This window comes from Delphinapterus leucas, chromosome 14 (genome assembly GCF_059928025.1).
Source record: "Delphinapterus leucas isolate spDelLeu-1000000601 "Yukka" chromosome 14, BTC_Dleu_Yukka2, whole genome shotgun sequence".
In the NCBI taxonomy this organism is placed as follows: Eukaryota; Metazoa; Chordata; class Mammalia; order Artiodactyla; family Monodontidae; genus Delphinapterus; species Delphinapterus leucas.
The window spans coordinates 66,757,379-66,768,738 of record NC_143142.1 but is presented as its reverse complement, the minus strand read 5'-3'; the positions used below and the strand labels follow the sequence as shown (position 1 = coordinate 66,768,738).

Below are 11,360 nucleotides of genomic sequence, written 5' to 3'. Positions count from 1 at the left end.
GTGACTAGGGGAAAGAAGCTGGCTCAGTTTCCAGTTTCAGAGTTCAAGGGGCATTGCTCTGAGTAAAAGCACGTAGAATGGGTCAGATGGTAATGGACAGGGAAGAAACATCTTGAACCAAGTTTTCTGAGCGAAAAGGCAGAGTGACGCCAGTAGAGGAAGACACTGTTTAGTGGACAGACACTGGCCTGGGGGCCAGGGGCCTGGGGTTCAAGGCTTTCCCTGACACTGACTAGGCCCTGAACTTAGAGTCACTTTGCTTCTCTGGGCCTCACTGTCCTTCCACATCTGTCAGCTGAGGCTAGTTGGGCCAGGTGGTTCTAACACTCTGCCTACAAGGTTCCACTGCACACAGCCACCCAGGTGGGGCCTGCAGACTGCTAAGACACACTTCTGCCCTGTACACCGCCACTTATCAAAGCACAGGGGCCTCGTCCTCACTGGGAAAATGATCAACCCCCAATCTCGGCTCCTGTTCAAACCCACTCCCAGAGGTTAAAGGCTAGTTATTAAGGCAGTTTAAGAAATGGATGTTCCTCTCGCTCCTCGGATCCTTCCTGTGTTCTGCTAACCCCAAGGCAGCAGAGAGGGGCGGCAGGGGTGGTGGAGATGCCAGGGAGGCGGTCTTCGGGATGGCCTGGAGCACCCCTCCGCCGCCCTCACCACCTTTCTTTGGAGAAGGCCTCAGTCTGCACGAGATCGCCAGGGTGCTCGGATATGCAGGCGCCGTTGAGGTCGCCCAGTTTACTGTCCGGCAGGTCCTCGGGCTTGGTGCAGAGCTTCAGGGCGCGGGAGATGAACACATCCAGGTCGAACTGGGGGCTGGCGCCCCCGTCGATGGGGGCCGGACGGCCGGGTGGGGAGGCCGACAGGCGGCGCTCGGGGCCGTCGGGGGGCGGGCTGGCGCGCTCGGGGACGCCCTGCGTGCTCTGGACCCACTGCGCGATCTCCAGGAAGAGGCTGGCCGGCTCTTCGTCGCGCGGCCCCGCGTCCGCCGCCACGGCGGCGGTGGGGGGCGCCCCGGCCGCCTGCTTCCAGTGCGACAGGTCCAGGATGAGCTTGGGCTCCGAGTAGTGGTGCGGCTTGTTGTCGCGCCACAGCAGCTTGTCCAGGTAGGACGGCGACCCCACCTTGTAGTCGCAGGAGCGCCCGTAGTCGGCCTCGAAGGCGCGCTCCATGGACGAGTGCGACTGCTCCAGGAAGCGCTCCGAGCTGCTCTGCGAGTCCTTGCGCGGGTCCACCTGCACGTCCTCCGCCAGCGGCGCCGAGCCCGCGCGCGGGTCGAGCTGCACCTCGCTCGTGTCCTGGTACCTGTCGGGCCGCCACTCCAGGTCCGACGACAGGCTCACAGGGTACCTGCAAAGGTAAGCCAGGATGGTGATTGGACCCTTCCAACCTGGTTGGCCTTGTGGAGGGAGCCAACCCCCCTGATCCCTGTCTGCCACCCACAGGCCGGCTTTCCATTCCTTCCCAGTCCCTCCAGCTCCTTCCCTCACCTCCCAAGGTGGGAGGGTGATGGGACAAAGTAATGGTGAACCTCCAGGGCTCAGGCAGAAGGACTGATTGCCCGGCTTAACTCTTGTATCCTTTTGTATTCATTGAATATCCTACAGATATTTCTTGAGCACCTCCTATGTGCCAGGCGGTGTTCTGAGCATTAGCGGACACAGCAGGGAACAAAACAAAATCCCTCTCCTCATGTAAGGGTACTTTCTAGTGGATGCACCTGTGCAGTACTCCTCAAACTTTGATGTGCACACAAATCACCTGGGGACCTTGTTGAACAGCTGATCCAGTAGATGAGGCAGGGTCTGAGAGTCTGCATTTCTAACAGGCTGCCAGTGATGCTGATTCTGCTGGTCCCTGGCCCACACTTCGAGTAGCAGGGCCCTAATGAGGGCTTCACAGCCTTGGCTCAGATTAGAATCACTTGTGGGGGGGATTAAAAATAGAATTCCATGCCTGCCCCGCATCTCCAATGCTGATTCAGGAGGTCCAGGGAGGGGCCCAGCATCTGCGTGGTTGTCAAACCTCCCCAGGTGTTTCTAAGTTCCAGCCAGGGCTAAGAACCCCTGCCATAGTGGATCTGGCTGGAGGCCCTGCAGCACCTTGCGTAGATGCTGAGCAGGCAGGGCGTACTGAAAGATTACAGACACCCTCAGGAGAGGCCAGAGATCCTTGGAATTCTGCCCTCCGTCAACTGTCCTGCGGCCCTGAAGAGCCATGTCTGCTAGCCAAGAGCAGATGAAGGGCAGGTGGGCAGGCCATCAGCTTGGGCTGAGCCCTCCCTCCCTGTGCCAGGTGTCCTATGCAGAATTGAGGGGGCGGGGAGAGGCAGGGAGCCCAGGGGAAGCCTCAGGCAGCAGCCAGCCGCTCCCAGAACAGGAGGCCTAGGGCTCACACAGGAAAAACCAAGGACAGGCAGGTTTGGCTGTGTGACCGGGCAGGCGGGCAGCTGCAGTCCACGCCTTGTGGTTTGCGAGGCACAGGAAGGTCCCAGTTCTCCCCACCCTCCCAGTGATGCCATTAAGGTAGGAGTCACTCCTAGAGGTGAACACTGCCTCCTCCCATGAGGGTCCTTGAAATTGCAGGGATTTCTAGGAGGAAGAACTTGTGAAGCCCGTCACCATTGGCTGCTACACGCCAAGGGCCAGGTGTAAGGTGTCTGCAGTCTCCAGGCAACCCTGTGGAGTGAGTGCTACCACCTGCTTCATAGATGAGGACACTAGCGTTCAGAGGTAAGCAGTTTGCCCGAAGCAGCAGGGCCTGTGGGAAGGGGTTTGCCATTGCCTTTGTCGTCCGCCTTCCTCATGCAGGTGTGATGGGAAGGGTCGGGAGCAGAGGGGCACCAGGTTTAGAAGTGGTCAGAGTTGATGGGCAGGGGCCAAAGAAACCCTGCTACAGTCTTCCTGACACCAACGCCATGCCATAGCCATGATAAGCAGAGGACAAATCCTGCAGAGCCAATGCTCCGTGCCCCCAGGTGCTGTGGAGTGGAGGACGAGGGGCTGCAGGAACCACAGTCAAGGGCAGCGCTAGCATGGGGGTGGCAGAGGAGAGAGTCTTCATTAATCTCTATGTGCTGGCAACTCTTGATAACAACAACAACAAACCAACAAACCTGTCCCGAAATAGCAACGTTGCCCTGACCCTCCCTCGGAGCCTCCTTAATCTGAAACCCGTCATCTGTCAAATGACTGAAAAGGAGAAACTGCTTATCTGTCACTTACGTAACTAGCTGTCACATTCTCGCAACAGCAGCGCTCCCACTTAGGCCCCCTTGGAGTCCGAGCTTCTAAGCCCTCGACTTCTATTTCTAAACCGAGCGGCTACCAGTGCTTCCTTCCAGAATTAGCAGATGGTCATGCCCAAATGTTTAGGTGCCTGATCTAGGAACATCAGAACAGGAAGGGACCTAAGAGATCATCGTGTGCTTATGCGGAGATTGTCAAAAACTGTATCTTCTATCCAACTCTGATTCATTGGCAGTGACCTCCGGGCACACTGTGTTGAGAAGGATTCTGAGGCCCGGCTCAGTTTAGCAGGGAAGAGTCCTGTGATTGCTTAGCAGTGTCTGACATGGGTGCAGATTGGGGAGGGCCCCACATAGGCCAGGAATTAGGTGTGTGACACAATGCCAATCTCTAACCTCTCTGAGCTGTGGCTTCCTCGTGTGTCAATGAGCAATAATAATATTGGTGCCCCTCTACTGGCATCTCAGGAGGTGCAAATGATGTGAACGGCATGAAGGTGTTGTGTGGTGGTAAATGTCACATTGTTTTCTTGTCTTGCGTTGCTGCATTTTGCTTTTCTGGGGCAAATTCCCAGCCTACTAGACGTGAGCTCTGGCTGTGGGTGCTCATTAAATGCTTGCCCAACATTGTATTGAGCCCTGTGTGCAGTACACTTGGGGTGGGTTGGAAAGCTGGTGGTGACCGGTGTTGCACAAAGGCAGGCCCCGACCACGCATGCAGGACATAGCTGGTCATCTACCAGGAATGTCTGGGGACAGGAGAGAAAGGCAGGAGGCTAAGCTGGGGAAAGCACCCTATGGGCTATAGAACTTGGGAGACAGAAGGAAAGGTCATGGAGGATCAGAGGCAAATAGAAATGAGAGGACGGGAATGTGGGTTCCAGACTCCAGGGCTGGAACCGCACCTGTCCCAGTTGGAGAGCTGGCTCTGGTTGGCAGCCATCAGCAGGATGTCGTCAATCTCATCCTCTATGCGGAAGGGGTGCTGCGAGGTGGGCTCGTCCTCGGGGCAAGCGTACGGGCTCATGTAGGGATGCTGCAGCCCCATCTCGGCGGTCAGGCGATCCATGGGGTTAAAGGTCAGGATCTTCTCCAGAAAGTCGATGGCTGTGGAGAGCAGAGCAGGACAGGAAGGCCATTTGTGCCCTTGCCAAGCTGAGAATAAGACTCCTCAGCGTGGGGACACCCCCTAGTGTTTGTACTTTTCCATTTGTAAAAAGGCTTCGGATGTTTCCTTTCTCAGGATCCTCACCACAATCCAGGGACAAATTCAGAGCAGACGCTGCTTTTTGACTTCGCTAATGAATTAATAGAGGTCCAGAGGGGTACAGTGACTCAAGGCCACCGTTGGTTACAGGAGGTCCAGGGCTAGAACTCTGCCTTAGGCTGGATTTCCCCAGAGACAAGGAATGGGGTGGAGGTAGTTTATGTGGCAGTGATGCCAGGAAGCACCGGTAGGGCAATGGGGAAGAAGCCAGTAGAGGATGTGCCAATGAACAGTTCCTGCTGAGAGCCCCTGGGGCTCTGTTCCACTGGGTCCTCCAAGAGACAGCACGGGACAAACCTCAGAGATGGTCCCACTTTGGGGGCGGGGGAAGCTGGGGTATCTCCATCCCCACTCTCATTTGTCATGGGTTGAGTGCTGCTGGAGTGGGTGGAGGACCCAGCAGCAAAAAGCCTCAGTGAGAATGGTCGCCGTGGAGCTAGGCGGGTGGGACAGAGCCTGACAGCCCAGGGCTCCTAAGTCCAGAGCCCTTTCTACCATATGTTGCCCCTGGAGGTTTGACAAATAAAGGCCATCTTCAAAATATTTATCCTCTGGGCTGAAGCCCCCATGCTGTGCCAGGCAGTAACCCTTCAGTGGCTAGATCAAGGGGAGGACCTGGCAGCTGAACCTGGGTGTGGAAACGGACACTCAGGAGCCCTGTGCGGTGGCTATTTGCCAACCAGCATGAAGGTATATCAAGATGGCCGCAACCTGTAGGGCGTTGTGGGTGTGCACTGGCTGAACATCACCTCCGCTCACAGGTGCCCTTTGTCCTGAGCGGGGATAGGGACACCTGTCTGCCCTGTGAGCTCAGCCCCGGGTTATCTCAGGGCAAGTCCAGTCTGGAGGTTTGTATTCCTTCTCAGCCCTGGAGGCTCCACTTAAATCATGGCTTGGCTAATCATGTTACAGCCCACATGGAAAAGGAGGAAAGCAGCTGAGCTCAGGGCCAGGCTTCTGTGCCCTCTGAGGGGCTCCCGGGTGGGCCTCAGCCTGCACCATTACCCTGCCCCTCACACCAGCCCTGAACCTCTCTGCGGAAAAATTCATCAGTGATTCAGGAAATCGATGGATTCTGAAGGTCACTGGTCTCCCAGGAGGATGCAGTTCTGTTCCATAATCCTAGACTGAAAGATCAGTTAAGCAGCAGTAACTCTGATCCCTCCCCAGTGCTCTGGGGCTCAGGGCATGCTTCTGCGCCCAGGGCTGCAGACCTGAAAGAGAATCGGCCTCACAGGTTCCCAGGACTGGGAAGAATCAGGCAGTGCAGGGCCCAGCTCTGCCACTGCCCAGCTCCAGGCTGGGCAAGTCTTTCCTTCTTTGGGCTCCCAGCCCCTCACTCGGCCCCACCTACTACCCTGAACCTTTTGACAAGGAAGTGAGAGAGTTGGGGCTCTAAACGTTGGCAGGCATGATCACCATTATCATCAGTATTAAGAAAGACCCAGCGAACCCTGATGTTGGAAAATGCCAGCCCCGAAGGCCGCTTCACTGACTCTAGTAAGGATGAGAATCTCCCCTTCCCTCTCTCTGACAGCTGGTCCTCCAGCAGGTGCCCAGACACTTCTGGGAAGCCCAAGTGTTAGAAAATCCTGCCTTATAGCAAACCTAAATCTGCCTCTTTAGCTCCTACCCTTGAGCCTCGCTCTGCCCTCTCTGGTCGCCCCATGCCAGCGTGCTCTCTCTTCCCCATGACTGTTCCCATCATGTCTCAAGGCAGCAGTCATGTCCCACGCAAGCCTCCTGTCCTCCTGGCACACAACTGGCCTACATCTCCTCGCCTCCCCCGCAGTTCGGTGTGGCCGTGTGACTGGGGCCAATGGGAAGGGGCTGGAAATGATGTGTGTACCCCGCTTCCAGGCCAGACCCATAGAAACCTCCTGCAGGAGCGTCTGCTCTCCCTTCCCCTGTCTTCGGCCGGAAGTTGGTGCCCTGCGGGTAGTGGGGAGCCTTGAAAGTTACGATTGAAGATGTCACATGGCCAGCATCCCAGGCGCGGCCCCCAGGTTCCCCCACTCTGTCTGAACTTGAGTTGAGCAGTGAATACACTGCTAGCGGGTAAGCCACAGAGACTTCAGGTTTATCGGCTACAGCACTGGCTTCACCTTAACTCATAACCACACCGCCCCGCCTCCACCGACTCCTTTTCTCTAAGTTCAACCTCCCACATGTTTTCTTTAGTGCTTCTAATATAATGAGGCTTCTGTACAATTGTGTCACCTCTCTGTGGCCCCAGTGGATTCCCAGCTGGACTTCTCAGAGCCCCAGGGATCCTCAGGAAGGATTCTCAGGGGCGTCTCTGGAGATCAAGAGGCAGGTGGGCAGGGCCCCTCACCCCTCACCCCTGCTGCACCCAGAGGACTCCTTTCCCTGTTTTGTATATTAGATTTTCTCATCAGCTCTGTCATTTGTGATATAGTTTCTTCTTGTAAGTGGAGCTCAGAAGTGAACGCCCTGGCGTGGTCTCAGGCCTGCTCCCTTGTCCTGAGCCTGTGGTGTGACGGCTCTCTCGGCTGCTGAGGGATAGATACAGTCCACCCAGACTATGTCCATCGGGCCTCTGAGGGTGACAGCCAGAGAGCACTCCCACCTCTTCCCAGGCCTACGGGGCCTCAAATGGACAATCCAGGACAAACCGAGGGTCACCAACTGACTCTTAGGGACAGGTGCGCGTGATACCCTTTCTCCCACTGAAGTTTCATTTCAGCCATACCTCATTACCCTGAGGCCAGGCTGATTGGGGCCACTTTTCAAGCCCAGTGGCAGACAAGAGAATTGTGGTTGAAGCTGGCACATTGGGAGGGTGAAGCTTTCGTGAACATCTGTTCGGCTACGGGATCAAGTCTGTACACGTCCGCTGGGTATTCAGAGCCCTGCAGTCTCTTGGCCCTTCTCACCTATCCAGCTTCACTTCCTACAGTCAGTTTCCCGCTGATCTGAGCCCTCACCAGTCCTCCAGGCCGGTTCTTCATCCCTCTCAGTGCTTGGTGGCTCTCTTCCCCTCCCCAAATACCCAGAGCTCTCGATAGCCCCTTAGGATGTGTTCCTTCATCTGCTCATCTCTGACGTGTACTCCATCTTCCCAGCTAGACCATCACTTATGTCTCTGATCTCTGCGAGACAGGCCCATCACACTCAGAGCCAAGTCACCGAGGGACTGCTGTGCGTGTGGTGGTTTGGGGGATGGGGACATGGGTGACACATCCCTCATCCAGAATTCCTGAGAATTCTGAACCTTGTGTCACATGGTGGGATTTCTACAGAGGCCTAGGAATCAAAGTAAATGTGGATGGGCTGAGCCTTAATTTGTGGGGAATCAGATTGCCCCCTCCCTTAAAGATGGGGAAACTGAGACAGATTGAATGGGGATCATGGCCAGAGGAATTGTTAGTCCAAGTTCTTGGTTTCTTGATGGGGAGGAGCGTGGCAGAGACAGCTGTACCCCATGTCTGTTCTCCTCTTTCATAGTAATGGACACAGAGTGGCAATGGGGTAAGTGTCCACTTCCCAGCCTCACTGCAGCGAGGTGGGACCATGTGACTAAGTTCTGGCCAACAGGACACGAATGGAGGTGAGGTTAAGTCAAGGGAACTGCCCTCCTTCCCCGCCTTCCCCCAGCTGGTAAGGGCAACACCCTAAGGTGGCAGAAATACAAGACAGAAGGGGCTTGGGCCCTGGTAGAGCAGGTCTACCACATTGGCCCTAGACTATCTACTTTGGATTATTATATAAGAGAGAAATAAACTTAACTTCTTTTTTCTTAAATAAGAAATACATGTTATTTAAGCTGTTGATGATCTGGGTTTCTTTTACAATTGGCAAAACCATATCCTACCTGATATAGGGGTTTCCTAAGGGAGCCTCTAGCAGGTAGAAGGCTGGTGGCAATGTAACATCTCAGGTGATGGAGCAACTGTCCTATGCTAAGGGCTTTACAAATTCTGTTTTACTTACTTGTCACAGTGACCCTGTGTGTCATGTATTATTACATCCATTTTACAGTTAAGGAAACTGAGATGCAGAGAAGTTAAGAAACTTGCCCAAGGCCAAAGAGCTAGTCACTGGTGGAACTGGGAACTCAGCCTGGGTCTGGCTTTGAAGCCGATCAAGCCATACCATGCCTTACAGAGGGAAAAATAAAGGGAGATGGAAGAGAGGGAGGGAGGCAAGTGAGGAAGAAGGAAAAGGAAGCAAAATCAGGGGTAGAGTGTGGAGGACCAGCTGTGACCGCCCTGAGGGTGGCCTGATGGCCGAACTCAGTCTGGAAGTAGCGAGGGCAAATGCCCGCTGCCAGGGGTCCCCAGCTTCTGTGTCTAGGGACTCTGTTTGTTCCTTTTGGAAGAGACTGCCTGCCCCAGCCCCCCAGGGTGAAACCAGAGTGCTGCCTCCAGGTGCTGGCTTGGCCGTTGGACTCTGGTACCTTCGCTGTTCACTTCAGGGAGCAGCTTGCGCAGTGGCCTCTTCACCTCCCAGGCGCTGCTGACGAAGGAAGGCATCACCTTGAGCAGCTCGTCCTTGTCTTCCTCCCGGATCACAGGGATGGTCTCCAGGATGAGCTGCATCTGCTCCAGCTCGTGAGCCCCTGGGGAGGTAAACACCAGATGGTTGAGCATGCTGCCCACGTGGCTGGCGTGTGTGGAAGCTCCCGGGCCGCTCTACGACCCTGGGGCAGGGGGACCAGAGCTGGGCTGGGAGCCAGGGAACCTGAGTTCACTCTGCCACTAACTTGCTGTGTGACTGTGGGCAAGTTGCTTGCCATCTCTGGGGCTTGGTCAAATGTAGAAAGAAGGGGTAGTCTCTGGGGCCCCATCCGTTCCCCTAGCATTCTGTGCCTCTGGAATGGACCAGTCTCATATAGCCTGAGTCAGCCATCGCTAAAGTGACGGGAGCAGCCTGGCCCAAGTCTTTCCAAATGCTCTTTCCCATATGCCTCTGTGCACGTCCTTTACTGGGCTGGGGAAGGAAGTGATTTTAAGGCTAGGAATGAGTCTTACCTTTTGGATTTCCATTAGGAGGAAAAAAAGTCAGGAAGAACAAATTAAGCTTGGGACGTGTCATGAGCACACTGCCTCTGTGCTCCTTTGGGCGGAGGGAGGAAGACAGACTGTGCCAGGTCTGTGGGATAGGATGGAGTCGAGCATTCAAGCACTCATTCACTTATTCATTCATTCAACAAATGATTATTTATGGAGTGTCGTCTCCATAAATGGAGTGTAATCTCCAGGAATACCATCCTCATCCGTAAGAAGCTTCGGGCTTTGTGCATCTTGGAAGCTCAACTCCTCTTCTACGCTTAGGCCATCACGGATGCTGCTTCAGAGCTTTGACACTGCTGGGATGGGTCAGGTCTGAATCCTTGCCGCCCCCTCTGACTTCCAGGCTGTTCTTACCTCCAGTTCCTCCATTTTCCCTTTTGGCACGAGTAGCCTTGCCATTTACCTCTACCAGGTTAAATCCAACCAGGCCCCATCTTCCTTAAGAAGTGCCCCTGACTCACCCAGCTGCACAGAGCTCCCCCCCCTTACCACCGATTCCCATGGGGTCCCAGTCTTCCAGAAGCTGGTAGCCAAGGGCGGGGCTCTTCCGTGTCCCCCGCGATGCCCTGTGCGGCACTAAGCACTTGTGGATGCTGTGAGCGCTGACCCAGAAAGTGCCTATGGATCAGCATCTGCTCTGAACGAGTCCCTTGGCCTCTCCCTGCGGTGGGCTCATGTAGGCTCAGTTCAGAGACTCTGGGAGACTTGTGCGGTCCCCTCTCCAAATGAGCACTCCAGACCGACCTCTCACAGTGGCAGGGAGAGGAGAGGAAGGGGCTGAAAATGTAGGACGGGTGTTTTCAGGGGTCAGTCTCAAGGTGTTTGAATATACACGATTATCGATTTTGAAAGTTCTGTGCTCAAAAGGCTTTTTTTTAGCCTCTCCAGTATTTTGCCTGAAATGGTTGATAATCAGGTGCTCCAAGTGGTGCCGTAAAAGCTGCGGAGGTAACGTCAAAGAGAAAGACTAGCATGTTTGTGATTAACATGTGTTTCCCCCCCTCCGGCTTTTTTTTTTTTTTTGCGGTACGCGGGCCTCTCACCCCTGCGGCCTCTCCCGTTGCTGAGCACAGGCTCCGGACGCGCAGGCTCAGCAGCCAGGGCTCACGGGCCCAGCCGCTCCGCGGCACGTGGGATCTTCCCAGACCTGGGCACGAACCCGTGTCCCCTGCATCGGCAGGCGGACTCTCAACCGCTGCGCCATCAGGGAAGCCCTGTTTTCCCCTTTTATTGAGCTACAGCAGAGGAGAAGGAAGGTGCCTGGGTAGCAGCTTACCAGCAAAGAGCATCCTCCCCGTGAGCATCTCTGCCAGGATGCAGCCAGCGGCCCACATGTCAATGGCTTTGGTGTAGTTGTTAGGGGAGAGGAGCAGGCGTGGTGAGCGGTACCATTTCGTTACCAACCCTTCTGACAGGTAACCCTGGAAGACAAAATCCAGGCTTCCAGTAATCAGTCATTTGTAGACACCCCCCCTCACATGCCTCTCCTCCTTTCCCTTCCCAGGGAGACAAGACCCCTTTCACTCTCCATCCTTTCCCATTGATCATCTGGTTAGAGGGGTTTAGGCAGCGTTGTGGGGCTCAGAGGCTTTGGTGGGGGAATCTTATGAGGCCCTGGAGTTCTCTTCTGTGGAAAGGGATCCAGGATGACACTATTTAAGAAGCAGTGCTTTCCCAGCCCATCTTGATGTAATGACGCGTAGCACTCTACCCTCATCTAGTAAGAAGATGGAGAAGTAGGAGCCATACTTGAGTTTGTTATCACCATCAACAGAGTAATGATGAGACAGTGGAATTTGGTTTA

At 55.0% G+C, this 11,360-nt stretch overlaps 1 protein-coding gene across 1 annotated transcript; it reads right to left on the bottom strand.

The window, feature by feature from the left end:
- Positions 1 to 603: 603 nt before the first annotated feature.
- On the bottom strand, positions 604 to 11,088 carry LOC111180257 (mitogen-activated protein kinase 4). Its single transcript, XM_089895197.1, has 5 exons — positions 10,833 to 11,088; positions 8,941 to 9,102; positions 4,159 to 4,360; positions 1,776 to 1,787; positions 604 to 1,356 (listed from the first exon to the last, which is right to left on the bottom strand). The coding sequence occupies exons 1-5, from the start codon at positions 10,888 to 10,890 to the stop codon at positions 660 to 662; spliced, it is 1,131 nt and encodes a 376-aa protein (XP_089751323.1). The 5' UTR covers positions 10,891 to 11,088; the 3' UTR covers positions 604 to 659.
- Between the last annotated feature and the right edge of the window lie 272 nt (positions 11,089 to 11,360).

What these genes read in the sequence shown, in the direction of transcription:
- LOC111180257 (XM_089895197.1), bottom strand. Translation starts at nt 10,890, where the DNA reads ATGTGGGCCGCTGGCTGCATCCTGGCAGAGATGCTCACGGGGAGGATG. An exon ending in GGGGAGGATGCTCTTTGCTG is followed by an intron (nt 9,103 to 10,832) that starts GTAAGCTGCTAC and finishes TTACCTCCCCAG; the next exon opens with GGGCTCACGAGCTGGAGCAG. An exon ending in CCCTGAAGTGAACAGCGAAG is followed by an intron (nt 4,361 to 8,940) that starts GTACCAGAGTCC and finishes TGCTCTCCACAG; the next exon opens with CCATCGACTTTCTGGAGAAG.